The following is an 18,354-nucleotide window of genomic DNA, read 5'->3' on the forward strand; positions in this document are numbered from 1 at the left end:
AAGGAAGGCAGAGCCCAGGACAGAGAGGGAGTGATTCCTGATAACACACTCTACAACACAAATCTGGGCATGTCATCACTATGTATGAAAAGTGCTGGCATTCCTATCAGTTACAGGAGCTGTGGTTTGTGGACCCCTGGCAGGTTGGGGGAGGTCCGTGGAAGGACTACGGAAGGTCCATGAACCTTATGGAATTGCTGTAAAGTATGCAAGTATGATGCCATGAATTTTTCTGGGAAGAAGGTCCACGCAAGTGTCTGTGGCCCCAAAGAGTGTCAAGAGCTGGTGGGTCACCCTTGAGCGCACCCCCCCCAAGATCCTGTGATTCCTGTGAACCCTGCCTACCTCTGTAGCCTCATCTTCCTCCCTGCCTCCCTCCGTCCCCAGTGTGCATGCTATGTCTAGCAATATCAAATTATTTAAAGTTCCATAAAGCTACCATGGGATTTCACACCTCCATGCTTTTTTATTCATGCTGTCCCCTCTTTCTAGAACACTCTTCTGCCTCTCTTGTGCCTGGCAAACCTCTATTCAGCCACCACATCTCAGTTAAGGGTCTGCTTTCTCTCTGTGAAGACTTCCCATACCCTTTCTAAGCCCCTCTCCCTCTCTTCTGTTCTGGGCAACCTCAGCATCTCTGACCCAGCCTAGGATGGACAGTTGTGCAGGTTGCACAACCTTGGAGGTACCATTTACATCAACATCTAATCTTCTTCTAACCCTAGTGTGTAGTCATCTGTTTACCCTCCTGTCTCTTCCACTTGGCTCTAACCTCCTGGGGGCAGGGCCTGTGTCTATGTCACCTCAGTGTTCTTGGAACCCTGCAGGTCCTGGCCCAGAGCAGAGGCTCAGCCAACATTTATTGAATGACTGCTTGTGAATGAATGATGTGCTAAGTCATAGGGAGGGAGTGGAATATTGGAGAGGGGAGGATGGAAGGATGGTGACAAGGAGAACAGTGGCCCTGTCCAGATTTTTATTTATTCCAGGAGTGATGGCTGAGGTAGATTTTTTTTTGTTTTTTGGGGTTTTTTTTTTTTTTTTTTTTGCGGTACGCGGGCCTCTCACTGTTGTGGCCTCTCCCATTGCGGAGCACAGGCTCCGGACGCGCAGGCTCAGCGGCCATGGCTCACGGGCCCAGCGGCTCCGCGGCATGTGGGATCCTCCCGGACCGGGGAACGAACCCGCGTCCCCTGCATCGGCAGGCGGACTCTCAACCACTGCGCCACCAGGGAAGCCCCTGAGGTGGTTATTCATGAGGGTAGTTATTTGGGATTTGCATCACAAGCTCTGTATGGAGTGATTTCCAATCAATAATTAATGCCCACCCCCATCCTCCCTCCCCACAAAACTAGGTCAGCCTCCTCTTGGGAAAGGCAGTGGGGCTCCTTTGTAAGCTCCTGCTCTCCAATTGAGAGCAAGCCAGGGTGAGTGAAGGCTCAATACCCCACCTCGCCACGTCTGCGCCCCGCCACTGCAGGGTAGCCAGGGGGTGTGCAGAAGAGGGAAGCGAGAAAACAGAGCAAGCACCCTGCAGTCCATCCAAATGTTAATTCAGTTGCAGGCCTTTCTGATGCCCCATCATTCATTCACTCATCAAACACTTATAAATACTGTTGCATACGTGGCACGGTGCTGGGCACATGGGGAAACCAAAATCCTCATTTTTTTACGCCCTCATTGTTTACCCCTGCTGGTAGAGCTTGCAGTCTACCAGCAGGGGGTCAGGGGACCACAGTGTTGGGGAAACGGACCATGCCTGGGCAGTGAGGGCAGCTCCAGGCCCATTCCTGGAGGGGCTGACTCGAGCTGGGCCCTGCAGGATGCCGGGAGCTGTGGCAAAGTCGCAGAGGGGTGACCGTTCAGAGAGGGCATCCAGACTGTGCTTGGGGGTCTAAGGAGGGCGGGGCTCTCTGTTAGGTGGCTGGTCAGGGTGGTCCATGGGCAGATTTCTAAACAGGGCGAGCGCTTGGTCAGCTCTGGGCTTTAAAGGGAAGGAGTAATCCTGGAGGACAGGACAGAGGCAGGAGGCAAGCACGGAGGGCCAGGTGGCAGCTGTGAGAAGGGGTGAGATCAGAAAGGCCTGGAGGAGGCAGCTCCTCACCATCCCAGCCCCGCTTCTCCATGTCTGCTCCCCGGGCCCAGCCTGTGTTGCTCAGTTAATTACACTTCTCAGTTCTCCAGGACATTGAAATTCTGAAACGCTCCTGAGAACCTGCCAGGCTGGCTTCCCTGAATGGCAGCCCGGTCCCTCCTCCCCTCCTGCCACCCTCTGCTGAGCTGGGCCGCAGCTCACTTCACAGCCCCCCTGGGGCCCGGGGAGTCCCAGGGCCACAGAGCCACCACATAATTAGCTAATTAGGGGCTCAGAACGAGTTCATCACTTCCGTGCCAGGAAACAGGGGCTACGCGATTAGGGAGCCCGGGAGGACCCCGTGAGAGCCCAGCTAATCCTCCTTTTATGCCCATGGTCAAGTAAGTAATTAGCTAAGGCAAATCCGATGGTTCCACTCTGCCCTCATTTCCCCTGGCACTGTGTACAGGAGAGAGAGAGAGACAGACAGAAAGTGAAACAGAGAGAGAACTGTAGACAGAACAGAGATGGAGAGAAAGAGAGACAGAGAGAGACTGCCTTTAAGACCCATCACCATCTGCCTCGGACCATCCTTCCTGCTCATCTCCCTCCAAACCGTCCCCCAGCCAAAGCCTCCTCCTCCAGGCAGTCTTCTCTGATTCTCACTCCCAGATACTTAGGAAGGCTTCCTGCATCTAGTTCCCCCATGGCTCTCCTTTTTCCTCTCTCAGGATGAGCTTGCCTGGTTCTGCTCTCTTAGTGTGACTTTTGAGGCCTTCAGCCTGGGGTGGGGACCAGGTGTGCCTGGGTGAGGGCAGGCTGCAGGCAACCCACGAGCGTGGTTGAGGGCCCTGCTTCCCTAGTTAAGAAGGGAAAGAGGACCCCGGAGTCCTCAGAACATTCAATGTAGCCCCTGCCCTGATGAGCACGCAGGGCATCAACCCACAGCAGGATATCTGGGCCCCAGTCCTGGCTGGGCGTCCTTGAAACAGTTTGCCCTCTCTGGGGCCCAGAGGCCTCATCTACAGAAGAGGACGGGGGTTCCTGTCCAGCCTCAGAAACACCCCAAGGCCAGGACACCTCCAAGTGGGGTGCCCCCAAAGTTAGAAGCCTCCAGCAGCCCAGCCACCCCCGTGGGGAAAGTGTAAATCTTCATCCCAACTGCCCCCATCCCCCCTTCACAGGCCCCCACAGCCTGGCTCCAGTCTATCTCCCAAGCCTCGCCCCCCACGCCCTCCACGCCACACCTGAACCCGCTGCTCCAGCCAGACAGCAGACGCGCCCGGCGCCCTGGCTCCCCACCTCCGCACACTCTGCCCCCACTCACACCGTCCCCCACTCTCTGCCACAAGGGGTCCTTTGCTATTGTGCTGCCGGGGGCAACGCCAGGGGCACTTCCCACGGCAGGACAGGGTCCATGCTGGAGCCAGACTGACCCACTTCCAGTCCCTGGAAAGCCCAGATTCTGGGTCACCGCCGGGCCCTCAAAGTCGCCCAGAAGTCCATCTCTCCTCCATTTTTAAAACTCAGCTGCGTGGTCGCCTCTTCTGGTCCCCAGGCTGAGCTCGTGCTCCCGCAATGAGCTGCCACAGCCCCATCCTCCCTCCGTCACAGCGCTTGTTACGCTGTTGGGCTTCATCGCAGCTCTGCCCTCCTCTCCCCGCCGGAAACCAGGAGGGCAAGGCCCACCGGGGTGTTCCGCATCCTCCGACCCAGCCCAGGGCCTGGCACAGAGTGGCCCCTCCGAGGAGGGCAGCTTGAACGAATGTAGGAGTGATGGCCGAGTGGACGGATCATTTCAACAAGCGTTTAGTGAGGGCCTACTACGTGCCAGGCACTGTTTTAAGCTCTAAGGATGCATCCGTTTAAAAAAACACACAAAAGGGACTTCCCTGGAAGTCCAGTGGTTAAGACTCCTAGCTTCCACTGCAGGTGGCAAGGGTTCCACCCCTGGTCCTGGAACTAGGATCCCGCACACCACACGGCACGGCCTAAAACACAGAAATACATCCACACACACACGCACACACACCCCAAATCCCCTGCCCTTGTGAAGCACACATTCTAGGTAGGGGTAGGGAGAGACAGAGAAACAGCAAACGTAATAAGTAAGTACATTTCCTCATTTGTTGGGTGGTAAGTGCTACGAACACAAGAAGTAGAATGGGGGAGGAGATGGGGAGGGCCGGGCTGGGGCTGGGGGTCAGGCTGGTATAAAATGGGGGCCAGGAAAGGCCACACCAGCAAGATGCGTAGAGCAATTGTGTGCACAGCTGGGGGAAGAGCTCTCCAGGCAGAGGGAACAGCCAGGGCACAGACGGGAGGGAAACGGGGCTGCCTGCAAGTGAATGTGAAACTCTGGCTTCAACTCGCTCTGAGTGTTGTGGGCAGAAGAGAGACATGGTCTCCCAGCTGCTGGGGAGAAAATGGACGGTGTGGGCCAGGGAGGAGGAAGGAGGCCCGTTAGGAGGCGCCAGCCTGCAAGATGGTCTACAAACACCCCTGTGTGACCCTGGCACATGCGGGCGCATCTCTGGAAAGGGTACCGGGCCTATGGGCTGCATGGCCAGGAGGGTGACAGTGGCCACATGGTGGCTGCTTCCCGAGGGCAGCCCCTGCCTTCCCCTGGGACAGAAATGGGGAGCACTGAGGGGGCGCCCAGGAGAGATTCGGCCTCTGCCCGGTGCCCTCCCTGCTGAGATTGCCTGGGCCAGACGCTGGGCTTCCTCCGTGACTCTCCAGGGTGGGGACCAGGGCTTCTGCCCACCTGTCCTCTCCACCCTGCCTGGCCCGGCCCAGCCACTGCTCACCTGCCATCCTGATGATGCAGAAGTGGCTGGTCCTGACGTGGCAGTGGAGGGGGTCGTGGCTGGGCTCAGGAAACCTCTTGAAGGTTGAGCCGAGGGGTGGGGTGTGGATGCGGGCGGTAGAGAGGAACCCAGGCATCTCCGAGGCTGGGGGCCTGAGACTAGAGGCACGGAGCAGCCCTCAGTGAAGATGGGGGTCCGCGGGGATGGGTGGGGTCTGGGGTGCGTGGTGTACACCCATGTGAAGTTGCTTCGTAAGATCTCAGGGTCCGGGGTTCAGGAGAGAGAAGTACGGCCTGGAGCGTCACGTGGGTGGCATCAGGGTAGAAATGGTCTCTAGGTAGCATTTAAAGCCAGGAGCTGGGGGAGATGGATGACAGATGGGCAAACTGATGGAGCTGCTCAACCTTTTCACCCCTTCTCGCCGGGGACCCCCCAGACCAGACCCTCCGCCCTAAGGAAAGCTGGGCAGCAGCGAGGCAGAGGGCCCTGGTGGCCGTAGGGGGCCAGGAGGAAGACGGGGGTGTGCTTCCTGACAGGCATCTCCCCTGGGGGTCCGGGGTGCTCTCTGCAGACAGGAACTGTCAGCCCACATTAGCGGGGCTGCTCTGCCAGGCCCGGGGCAAGGGGCGCCGAGGCTGTGCTCGGCCTGGGGGCTCCCCTCTCTCCCTGGTCTGGCCAGGTCAGCGGAGGGCGCTGAGCAGCCGGGAGAGGCCGTGTGCTGCCCCTGCCATGGCCAGTGCCAACTAATCAGGGGCACAGTGGGTACCGGGAGGCCGGGCCAGGCAGCATACGGCTGGGCTGCCGAGGACACAGCTACTGGCCCCAGCCCAGCCTGGGAGGGGCCTGTGGGCTGAAGAGGGCCCTCAGTGCCCACTCCTGAGATAAGAGACAATCCCCAGCAAGGAGTCTGCAGCCCTGCACCCTCCACCTCAGGGGAGGCCTTGGTTTCCTCCCCAAGGCTGTCAGGGCTCACTCCCTAGAGGGTGGGCCTGGTCCTGTGCCACTGAAGGTAACCCCCCACTGGGTACCTTCCTGCCCTTTTACTCCTTCTTCAAACGTCCTGTGCCCCCTCCTGTCTGAAGCCTCCTCAAAGTACGTCGTTAGTGGCCCTTCCCCTCGGCCCTGATGCTTCCATTAGAGCACACGTCCCCCGGCCCAGAGCTCCTGGCTTGAGTGTCTGCCTACAGAGACGGGGCTGCATCTGCGTCTTCTCTGTGACCCCACAGCTGACCCAAGGCCCGGCCCCATTGCCCCTTAGTGGATGCTACTTTGGGTGAACGGATGATTGGATGAATGGATGAATGAATGCATACACAGTGCCTCTCTCCCTTCATCTTGTGTCCTGTCCACGAATCACTCCTTCCTGATTTGCAGAACAGAACTTGACCCCGGCGGAGGAGGTGGCGGTAGGGGGCGGGGGGCGGGGGGTACCTTCACCCCCCCCCACCCCAAGCATCTCTCCTCTCACAGTCCCGGCTGCTCTTTACTGTTCGCAAGCCAGGTTCTCATCAGATGTTCTGGCCAGATGCTCTCCCGCCCACCCCCACCTCTTCTGAAAGGCAGCAGCCCTGGGGAAATCGGGCCCCTCCACTGCCTCTTCTCTCTTCTCTCCCCACCTTCCTCCTCCCTTCCCTTCCTTCCTTGGGGGCTTCCAGACCTTTCTTCCTCAGGGCAGCTGGGGGACCCTTGTGGGATCCAAGGACAGACAGTCTGAAGTCCAAGGTCCTGCACCCCAAGTCCCATTAAACACACGTACAGAGTGGAAGTGCTGAGATTCTCATGCAAGCTCTGTTTCAAGGTCCCCCAGCCCCACCGCCAATAGATGCGGAGTATGAGACCCCCTCGTGATCAACATACGGTGTTTGCACCTTCACTGGGAACCTTCTAGGAGCAGATGTCATAAGGATGTTTTGCTGCCCCACAGCCTAGCGAGGAAGGGCTGGGACCCCATTTTATGGATGGAGAAACTGAGGTCCGAGAGGTGGAGCCACTGGCCAAGATCCCAGGCACAAACGCTGGTCTAACTGCTCTGGATGCAGCAGTCTGTAGCCTCAACACTGGGACCCTCCCTCTGTGAAAAGGGCAGGGATGGGGCAGTTCACAGGGCACATGTTCCACACCTGGCACTGCAGATTAACCCACATGATGGTGCTGTGTGCCATCCCCCTTGTGCAGACAGGGGTCCAAAACAAAAGAAGAATCTTCCCCCAGGTCCTGCAGCTAATTAACACAGGACCAAGCTTTGAATGTTGGCAGGGTGACTCAGACACCATGCTCTGCACTAACCATTGCGCAATCCTCCTTCCTGCCCTGACTCATCCCCCTTGGGCTGCTTGGGGCCTGGCACCACGAGAACTCTGCACCCTGACAGTGAAAGGCATTCGGAGGTCTGGGGCACACCAAACTTGGGGGTAGATGGGAAGAGAAGGGGCCTTGAGGGCATTACTTCAGCCCACGGGGTCTTTCTACTTTGACCTTGGATGTGGGCAGGGGTCTTTCCTGATGCCCTGCAGATGGAGTGGGTGGCTGAGATGGCTACACACTAAAAGGAAAGGAAGGAGGTTGTGAAAAGGAGCAAAAAGCTCTGGCCAGCTGTGTGGCCTTGGGCAGGTTACTCAACCTCTCTCTGACTCAGTTTCCCCATTTGTAAAGTGGGCATCACAATGGTACCAACATCCTAGGGCTGTTATGAAGGTGAAATGATACAGCCCATGTAAAGCATCTGATAAATTTTAGCCATTTATCATTATTAGGAAATCCCTAGAAGATGTGGAATGCTCACCTTCCACCTCCCCATGACACGCAGTCCTCTGCGCAGCCCCACTGTTCCCAGGACAGCTCCTGCTCTCCACCTTGGCACATGCAATTCCACTCCGTCTGCAGGGACCACCCTCCCCAGCCCTCTGTGTCCTTGTTGAGCATCTTCCAAAACCAGCTTCTGCAAAGAGGTCCTGACGCCCCCACCTTCCACCCCCAATGCTCCCAGCACCTTCTTCATAATAGTAGCACCTGTTGGCCACTTACTGCATACAAGGCTCCGTGCTAAGCTCTCTACACACCTGAGGGCATTTCATCCTTACAAAACCATATGGAAATTGCTATTATTAACCCCATCTTATCGTTGGAGAAATAGAGGCCCAGCGTCCCACAACAGGCAGGTGAAAGAACTAGAACCGGGGCCTGTCAGCACAGAGTAAGTCTCCAGTCCTGCCTGCAGCTGGGGCCGGACAGGAGCCTCACCCACAGCACTGTCAGCTCTGCCTCCCTGTCCCTGGGCCCTGCCCAGCCCAGCCCCATCCCAGAGGCCCCTGCACAGAGGTGGCTTCTTGCTGACCCAGGGGTTGTTAGTTGGACTGGGCTCCAGGAAGGGGGCAGGGGCCCAGGCGAGAATCAGCAACCCCAGCAGCTGCCCCTGAGCTCCCCAGGCCTCCCTCCCAACCCCCTCCACAGGCTGGGCAGGGGTGTGCAGTGGCAGGGTGCAGATGTGGGCCAGCAGCTCAGACTCAGCCGGCTCAGGCTTTAGCAGTAACTGCCCTAGTTTCTTACTGGAGAAAAAAGCACTTTTCATATTTGAATGGCTTGGCTAATGGGCTTTGGGAGGCACTGCAGCTGATTGAGGGGTGTATAGGCTGGGTGAGGCCTGGAGTCCGCTGGTGCCAGGAGGGGGCGCTTTCAGAGATAATCCAGCCCCATCTTGCCAAGGCCCAGAAAGGGATAGCAACTTATGAAAGGTCACACAGCGAGGAACCAGAACCCAGCCTCCTGACTGGCAGTCTAGTGCTTCTTCCCTCCCTCCCTGACCTCCTCCCATGCACTATCTCCTGCCCTTTATCCACCAATGGTTCAGACCTGGCAGGAGTAGGGTGGAGGGACATATTTTTAACGAGGTTCTGTAAAGAGCACCACGACTCCCAGGTGCCCCAACCATCCTGGACAAAGTCAGAACCACACATCTAATCAGTCCCTCCTCCTCCTTTGTGCAAATAGGGAAACTGAGGCCCAGAGACACCCAGGGGCTTCCCAGGTCACACAGCAGGCTCCCTGCAGAGCTAAGAAGTAGAAATTACATTCCCTGACAACCCAACTGAGTCTTCCTCATTGGTCGTGTTTTTAAACTACAGGCAGCCACCCCCCCTCTCCACAGCTTTGCAATTAATAACCCATAATTTCACTTTGCCTAGTCCCAATTCTCTAGCCTGCCATCTAGTGGCCACATTGAAAGCTACAGGGTATTGTTGAAAAGAAGGCGTCCCAGGGCAGAAGCGGCTCTAAAGATAAGTAAATGGGAGGACCTGGAATGTTCGTGGAAACATCTAAGAAAAAAGAAGGCAACCAACCAAACTTCTCGAAGAGACACTTCTAAGACTCTGTGCCCTGCCCCCCATGCCACTCATTCCCCAGTGACCCTGGGCAGAGCTCCTGGCACCTGGGAAGGACGCTGCCCCTTCTGTAAATGAGGGTCTGGATCAGAGGACCTGCTCCAACAGCCTGAGGCTCCTGTTAATCAAGTTGCTCATGAAGATGGATTTATCTTAAGGTCCCTTTCCAGGGGGACGCATCGGTTATATTTTGGATCCTGGAGCGCTGTGCCTCCAGGTTCTGAGAAAGCAAGATTCGAGATTCGTTTGTCAGCTGAGAGGCAGAATCAGCTCGGAGTGGAAACAGAACTGCCCACCTCAGGCCACCCTGGGCCTCCCAGCGAAGCCTATTAGAAGGAAAGAGGCCCCTAAGGAAAGAGCCGAGCTCCTCTCTGGGCCCTTGGGGCTACCCAGCCTCCAAAATCGGAACCTCCAGGAGCGCAGGGCCCAGCCCCGCCCTTCTCCAGAGAAGTGAACGGACTGGCTCTGGGGACCTGGCAGTGACCCCTACAGCCCGCAGCTGCAAATGAGCTCCTCACGCGGGCAGCGAGAGAGGGCGAAAAGGGCAGGGAGGAGAGGCACGTGGGCCCACACCCCGCACACGTGCACACACATATACATACAGCACATGGTCTCTCATAGATAGAGACCCTCACACCCACACGCGCGCACACACGCGCACAGATGTACAGAAACCCACCCAGAGAGAGAGGCCCATACCCTGTGTGTGTATCCTGTCTGCCCCCCACCCAGACCATCTCTTCTGAAATGTCCTGTCACGTCGCTGCTCCCATGCCTGTCAGATCCCGAGACCTGACGGGGGACGCAGAATGCAGGATCGTGTACAAACGCCCCTGTGTGACCCCGGCACAGGCACCCGCATCTCTGGAAAGGGTACCGGGCCTGTGGGCTGCATGGCTAGGAACGTGACAGTGGCCACACGGTGGCTGCTTCCCGAGGGCAGCCCCTGCCTTCCCCTGGAACAGAAATGGGGAGCACAAAGGGGGCACCCAGGAAAGATGCGGCCCCTGCCTGGTGCCTTCCCTGCTGAGGTTGCCCAGGCCAGACGCTGGGCTTCCTCCGTGACTCTCCAGGGTGGGGACCAGGGCTTCTGCCCACCTGCTCCTCTCCACCCTGCCTGGCCCGGGCACGGCTCACCCACACTACCAGAGCAATCCGCTGTGTCCACTCCACTTCTGCCAGGCGTTTCTAAAACACTCCCTTGCCAGGTCAATCCCCACGCTCCGCTGGGTCTCAGCTGACTCCACCTCAGACCCCCAGTGCCCCCCACTCTGCCCCTCCCTGCACCCCCATAAGCTCCATATGCCTGGCACCCCTCCGTCTGAGCACTGACTGCACAGAACAGCTACTCGATAAACTTGGCCAGCGGGTCCACTTCACACCTATTTACTGAGCGCTTTCCACACACCAGGCATAGTTCTGGGCGCTGAGGGAACAAAGTCTGCCTTGTGGTCAGTTTCCCAGTAGGAGGTGGCGCCTGAGAGAGAGGAACATGCACCCCTGGGCAAGGTGGGCTGGTTAGAAACAGGCTCCAGTTTAGTCCCTCCCACTAACCTGCTGTGTGGCCTTGGGCTGGTCATGGCCCTCTCTGGGTCTCATTCTCCACATTTGTTAAAAGGGGTAAAGATGGTTTTGAACAAGTTAATCTTTAAGGAGACTTCTAGGCTTGGTGGCAAGTGGGAAGGACAGAGACAGTCTGCCACCTAGGATGGCCTCTCTGGATGGACAGTGGGAGGGGCAAAGGTGATATAGCTGAACTGCCCCTCCCCCCTCTCCCACAGCTTTGGTTCTCACCGCTCACCCCCAGCCCCACCCCCATCTCTCAACCCCCCTGCCTCAGGACCTTCACAGCAACTCTCAGGGGCCCCTGGAGTTTCCCATCACGTCAAGGCTCATGTGTGGGGAGGTGACCTTGTATATGCGACCTTGAGACTCCAGCACTCCAGGACCCCCTATGTAATTCACCCAACCTGTGCCAACCTGCCCTCCCAGGTCACCTTGCTCCACAAATATCCCAGAGCACAGCCTCCACTGCCCAGCCAGGCCTGTGCGGGCTGACCAACACGCTCTGTGAGCCCAGAGTCAGGCTGGCCCCACAGGCACTCACAGCGGACGGCTGCAGAGAGGTGGGCAGGGCGAGTGGCAGGGACCCCCAAGGCCCCAAGCCTGGGTATTGGCAGAGTGGGGTCAGTGGTGACTGTGGAGGAGGACAAGGTGCCAGGAGCCCTCTCACCTTCTGCAGATTGGGAAACTGAGGCTCAGGCAGGGAAGAGAAGCAAGGGGTCAGACAGAGCCAGGGAAAGAGCTGGGCTTAGGACAGACATAACTCTGCTCAGATCCCTGCCTTGCCCCTGAATTGCTGTGTGACCTTATGCAAGCCACTTAACCTCTCTGAGCCTCACATAGGTTGTTCAGAGGGTTAAGTCAGCCAGCGGCATGTCAAGAGCCTGGCACACAGGAGGTGAGTAGATGCTCCTAAAAGTTCCTGACCTTCCCCATCAGGCCTGAAGCCCCCTGCAGGCAGGGCCCTCCCCCTCTCCTTCCCTAGATCCCCATCCCATTCGAGACACAGGGCAGTGGAAAGAGTCAGGAGACCTCCTGGGCAAGTAACCTCAAGTCTCCAAGTCTCAGTTTTTTCATCTCAGTTTTTCATGAGACTAACCCACCTCCCGCCAGGGGGACTGCAAGGCTCCGAAGAAATCACAGAGATGAAAAGCTTTGAAAGCTGGATGATTCTGGGCAGGTGTCAGGGGTTTTTGTTATCAGATAACCTCTCTCAATACTAGGTGGGCGGACAGATGGATGGGCAGCCGGTCAGATGGGGGAGTGGGTGGATGGACCTGTGGGGGATGAACGTATGGAGGGGGTCAGTGGGTGGGTCGGGAGCTCGAGCTCCAAGTCGGCACAAATGGGGGGTCTGGGAGCCCCTCCCCAGTGGAATGCTGCATGACGCCCTCCCTCAAACCAAGCAGCTTCTTTTCACACACCTGCCACCTTGATAGTCCCCCCACAAGGAACCTTGTCCCTAAAAAGCCAGTATTTGCTGCAGTCTGAGTCCTTTTGGGACCCAGAGGCGCCAGGCCACCTTCCAACATCTTCAGGCCCAAATAGTGCCCCGTGAACCCCTGGCAGCAGGGCCCACATCTGTCCAGTCACTGAAGGATCCCGTGCCCAGCACAGGCCTGGCATGGGGAGATGCCGGTCAGTCTCTGCTGAGTGAGTGAGTGCCCTGGGGCAGGGCAGGGGGCACCAACTCACTGGGCACACGGTTGATGGCTTTGAGGGGCCTCAGGACACGCACGGTGCGGATGGCCGACAGGTTGATGTTCTGGAGGTCCAGGGAGTACTCGACCATCCTGCAAAGAGAGGGGAGAAGAGTGAGGCCCAGAGCACAGGGACAGCAGGGCCACGGCCGGGCCAGCCACGCCCACGCCTGCCTGGACAGGGTAAGAAAAGTGGTCAGAAACCCGGCTAAGCCCCAGTCAGCCCTCTGGCCTTGGGCTGTCTCCTTGGGCCCGTCTCCTTCTCTGTAAGCAGCGCAGGTGACATCCACCTCGTGGACTGCCCTGAGGGTCCCGGTAGATGCGGCCAGGGGCAGAGGGAATGGAGGGGCAGAGACCCTGCGGCCCCACCGCATACCCAGCACTGTGCCAGGCGGCTCCTGCCCCCGCTTCCAGGGCAGCCTCTGAAACAGGGAGGATTCGCCCCATTCCTCAGAGGGGAGCACAGAGGAACTGCTGAGAGGCCCCCAGGCTGAGCCCAGACGGTGACTGGACATCACAGTCACAGCAGCAGCAGCGTCTGCGAAGATTTTGCTGAGGGCAGAGGCCGGAGTGGAGCCCCAGTCCCTCCGTCTCCCCAAGCCCCCAGGGGCCCCCCAAGCCAGGGTTAGACGCCCAGATTTATGAAGAGATGAGGCTGTAAGAGAGGTGACATCACATGTCCCAGGTCACCCAGCAAACGGGTAGAGGCTCAAGCCAGGAGTCACACCAGTTCTGCCCCCCTCCACCCCCTCACACCCATCCCCCACTCCCCAACTCCCAGCTCAACGAGGCCAGGCGCAAACTGTACTTGGTCTGCAGGAATAACCCCTCTCCTGGGCACGCAAGGCGGCCGGCTCCAGCCTCGCAGGGCCCACTCCCGGCCTTTCTCCCACTGTCCCTTCTGCCTGCAACACCTCCATCATCTCTGTCCATTGAAACCTTCCTCAGGTTCTGTGCAGATGCCCCTGGAGTCCTGGAAGTTTCTCCACACCTGTGTCCATGATGAACCAGGCCAGTCTAGGTGCTGACTCAGACCGGCCCCTACCCTCAGGCGTCCGCACTCAGGCAGCGGAGAGACCGAAAAGCAAAGACAGCACTGGAGCCCTCACCACTGCCTCAGTTCTCATCCTCGGGGCCTCACCAAACAGGTCCCCCTCCCCTTCCAGTCTGCCTCCTCCAGGAGGCCTCCCCAGATCTCCAGGGGAGGCAGATCTCCGGTGTCCCCTCTATAGTTTCCTGCACGTCCGTCAGACCCTTCCTGCTCAGTTGCTTCTTGCCCCCCGTTTCCCCCTCTGAAAGACAGGCCCCAGGGGCCTGCAGCCCCAGCCTGACCCCAGACATCCCAGTCACCGGACCTGGGCCCCCCACCCTGAGACTCCGGCACTGCTGCCAGCTCCACCTGTCGCCGCCATCAGCGGGAAGTGAAGGCTTTTCCTACACACCCTGCAAACCTGTCCGACTGTTGCGGAGCCATCGCCCCCTCCCGCTGCTTGAAGAGTAATTGAGTGAAAGCTCTGTCTCCCTGAAATGCCTCCATCCATCATCTCCCGGCTTTCTGGGGCACAGGCTCCGGCTCCCATGCTTGTGTGCTCTCTCTCTCTCCTTTTTCACACACACACACACACACACACACACACACACACACACAAATGCAACACGGAATCAAACGTCTGCACACAACCATTGGTGCGCACACACGTACACACTCACTCCTTGGACACCCTCAGCCACACTCACTCCTACCAGGGCCCAAATTCAGATGAAGGGACATGACAAAAAAAGTGACAGAGACCTAAGAACTGGAGACGGAGACCAGGGGTCCCGAGGAGGGGGCAGGAGGGGGGTCAGTGGGGGCAGCAGCCAGGCAGAGAGGGTGAGGGCTGAGGCGCCCAGGGGTAGTGGGTGATCTGGGAAGGGGGCGCCAAAGGCGTGGGGCGGCGTAAGGATTCCGCGCGTGGGTGAGCCACACCGTCATGTTCGTATTTGGTGGAAAGAGCTCTCCAGGCAGCCAGGGAGATGTGTGTGATAGAGGCACTGCGGGGGCAGCACACACGGGCACACAAACAGGCTCTCACACTGGCGCGCACACGCGCACGCGCGCACGCACACACACACCAGGCCTAGGAGAGCCACCCCATGGCAGGCAGCCCCTCCCCCAGGCCCCAACCTCTCAAACACAGACCCTCTTCCTTCTCTGCCTGGTTCTCTCCCTCCTGCCAGTGGGCTCGCTTTATGCTTTGCTGGGTGTGCTGGAGGTGGGAGATCCCAGCCCACGCCAGACTGAACCCACCCAGGTACTGCGTCCCAGGAGCCCCTGAGCACACCTGCCGAGACCCATCAAATCCCAGCCCAGGATTTCTTCCCATCCCGTGAAGTCTCACCACAGAGACAAACAGGTGCCTCACAGACGATGGGTAGACAGAAAAGCGAATGGTTTTTGAGGGCCTCCTGTGTGTGTTACCTGCGTTAGCTTGCTCGAGCCCCCTCTACATTTCTCAGATCCCACCTCATCCCTCTCTCTGCTGCCCTGGACCAGGCCGGGCCCACGGCTACAAGCCACACCAGGGCCTGCCTGCTGCAGGAGCCCTCAGGACACTCCTGCCTGGTCCCTGACTCTCCCGCCCCACTCAGCCACACGGGCTCTGTGCCCCTCCATCCCCCCTCAAGGAACCCATAGCCCACCGTCTGGGGCTACTTGTTCTTAATTAAGTTGGGGGCACCCACCATGGCCCCTGCCCCAGGATAGGCTGGGAGGCAAGAACGGGAAACTACAGATGCGCTGTGTAGTCAGGTCCCATGGTGAGGATTCAGGTTCACCTTCCTTTCTCTAAAATAAGTGGGGTGGGGGGCCGGCCTCTGGGTCCTGAGTGAGATACAACTTATGGCTGGGTGTCACCGAGGCCCACAGTTACCCAGAGTTAGTAAGCTTTAGGGTCTGAACGCCTCCTAGACCCCACCTCATGGGAGGCTGATCTGACTCTTGTCCCCATCTCTGAAGGGGACGAAGCAGCCACAGCCTGACAGACCCAGAGCGACACAGTGACCCAGTCCCTTCCCTTCACCTCTGACCCGATCCTCTACTACAAAAATTCCCCTAAGAATTAATCAGCCCTCAGGGTCCCCACTGAAAAGCCCTCAAGAGAAATTTCTGGGAGAATTTAGTGTCAAGATCTTAGCTCTGAGCTTCCTGGCAGTTGAGTCAAAAAGAGAAATGTGATGAGTCACTAAGTTCTCAGCAGCAGGAACGGTCTTGGCTTTGGGGGGTTTTGTTTGTTTGTTTGTTTTTTGGCTGCACCAGGCGGCTGGCAGGATCTCAGTTCCTAAACGTTTCTCCCAGGTCCTAACTCTCTCTTCTATACTTCATAAACCTATCTGGGTGGCGGGGGAGGGTGTCCTGCTGCAGCCGCATCTCCCGTCTGGGGGAGCGAGACCAGCTGTAAATACTTTTGGTGATAAAGAGCAAATAGGGGCTTCCCTGGTGGCGCAGCGGTTGAGAGTCTGCCTGCCGATGCAGGGGACACGGGTTCGTGCCCCGGTCCGGGAAGATCCCACATGCCGCGGAGCGGCTGGGCCCGTGAGCCGTGGTCGCTGAGCCTGCGCGTCCGGAGCCTGTGCTCCGCAACGGGAGAGGCCACGACAATGAGAGGCCCGCGTACCAGAAGAAGAAAAAAAAAAAAAGAGCAAATAGCAGGTGCACAGTGAGGAATCCAGTAGTTCTCGTTCCCTGAGAGGAAGAGGATAGAAAGCTGGACATTGGACAAGGCCGGGGAGAGAGGGGCTGAGCGAGTAGCCGGGAGGTAGGAACTGCAGGTTTAAGTCTCTGCCCTGGGATCACGCTGTCCTGACGGTGACTGTGCACCGACAAGCCCAACGCGGGACAGTCACTGACAGCTCCAGCACCCAGCCCTCTCTGCTGCAGCAGCCCCCTGCTTCCTCTCCACACGGCCCATCCTCCGTTAGTCCAAACCTCCTAAAACGCGAATCTAGGGACTTCCCTGGTGGTGCACTGGTTAAGAATCCGCCTGCCAATCCAGGGGACACAGATTCGAGCCCTGGTCCTGGAAGATCCCACGTGCCGCGGAGCAACTAAGCCCGTGCGCCACAACTACTGAGCCCAAGCTCTAGAGCCCGTGCTCCACAAGAGAAGCCACCGCAATGAGAAGCCCACGCACCACAATGAAGAGTAGCCCCCACTCGCCACAACTAGAGAAAGCCCGCGCGCAGCAATGAAGACCCAATGCAGCCAAAAAAACCCTCGAATCTAGCTGTGTCACTCCTGGCCTTAAACCCTCAATGGCTCCCCATTGCCCTTCAAGGCCCTGCAGTCTGGCCTCGGCCCCCTCCCCCCACCCCTTGCCCCTACTCCATGCACCTCGGGCACCAGGCCAGGCCCGCCAAGCTCAGCAAACACGCGATTCTCTGCCCCCTTTGCTTTGCGCGTTGCCTGTTCTCCTCGCTCTCATCCTTCAAGACGCCCTCCTCCATGAAGCCCTGCTCACGCCCTCCCTGCACGGCAGGCTGAATCCAACCCTCTCTGCTCTGGCTCCTTCCACACTCTGTTCACACCTCCTGTCTAGTTTGGGTTCCCCCAAAGCAGACTCAGCCAGGGGCTTGGGAGCAGCCGCTTATTCGGGGGTGATCCCAGGAGGCACAGAGAGAGAGAGCGGAGAGGGAACAGCCAGCGAGGGGCTGGTCATGGGCAGGTTACCCTGCAACTGGGCCGCAGTCCCAGCAGGGGCCCCCGGCGAGGGCGGGGCTGCAGCATTAGCCATCGCCTGATCGGCTGGATGCTGGACGCTGGCCGGCTCCTCTCTCCTCAGACGTACCCCGCTCCAGCCCCGCCACGCAGAGCCGGCGCCCCGGGAATCTATGCAGCATGAAGAACGCCTGTGACAGAAGCAGCCACCTTCCACCTCCTTCCTCCTCCTCCCCGCTGGATGAAAGCTAAGGGAGCATCCCCCACCTCCAAAAAAAAAAGAGAGTGAAGAGGGCCGCTCTGCGGGTGAATAACCACCCGGCTGACTTCCCTTAGGCCCCAAGTAAGACATCACTTGCTGGAGCGAGAAATTAACCCTAATTACACAGTTACTTTATGGTGCAGAGTCAGTGCTAAAAGTCTAAAAACAAAATCAACAAAAACCCCCACTGCCTCCTGCCAGCTCCCAAGTGCCTAATTAGGTAAGTAATTTTGCTTTAAAGCGAGCACTTTCGTCCTGACATCACCCCAGGAGGAGGCTGACTGCACCCAGCTCCCGGGTGGCATGTCATCTGGAGAGAGGGGCTCGGATGTGGCCGTGCTGAGGTGGGGACCGTGCCAGGGTGGGCAGGCAGGGCGGACATCTGCTCTCCAGGGCCGTCCCCATGGATTCCTGCTGAGAGGCCACCCTGCCCCACTGCCAGCTCCCCTGGCTCCCGGGACAGGCCCGGAGACCCAGGCCTGGTCAACCAGTGGACAACCATTCCCCGGCCACCACGACTGGCTCAGGATGGGCCATGAGGGGCAGCCAGTCCTTGAGCTGGGACTGCAGGGAAGAGGTGCTCTTCCTGGCTAAGCCACCGCCAGGAAACCCGGAGGCACTAATGACCATCTTGCCTCCGTGGTGGCCCGAGAGTTTTGCCAACACAAAGGAAGGCCGAGGCCAGAACTGGAGAGAAGCAGGATCCTGACCATACGGTTCGAGCACTCCCTGCAGCTGCACCCGGATCCAAGAGCTGCCCTCTATTCTTCCCAGGCACGTGAGCCAGGACCTGCCCTTTGGGCCTTGGGGGTCATTTGAGTTGGGTTTCTGTCACTGGCAACTCAGAGTCCTGCTGATTCAGAGGGGTTT

At 58.4% G+C, this 18,354-nt stretch overlaps 1 protein-coding gene across 1 annotated transcript in view; it reads right to left on the reverse strand.

Annotated features, from left to right (window-relative positions):
- The window catches only part of CACNA1I (calcium voltage-gated channel subunit alpha1 I), a 103,187-nt gene that overhangs the window by 52,136 nt on the left and 32,697 nt on the right, over positions 1 to 18,354 (reverse strand). The window contains exon 4 of the mRNA XM_060167156.1: positions 12,522 to 12,619. Coding sequence (XP_060023139.1) covers positions 12,522 to 12,619 — 98 coding nt within the window. The remainder of the gene's footprint in view (positions 1 to 12,521; positions 12,620 to 18,354) is intronic.

The sequence above is a fragment of the Lagenorhynchus albirostris genome, chromosome 11 (genome assembly GCF_949774975.1).
Source record: "Lagenorhynchus albirostris chromosome 11, mLagAlb1.1, whole genome shotgun sequence".
In the NCBI taxonomy this organism is placed as follows: domain Eukaryota; kingdom Metazoa; phylum Chordata; class Mammalia; order Artiodactyla; family Delphinidae; genus Lagenorhynchus; species Lagenorhynchus albirostris.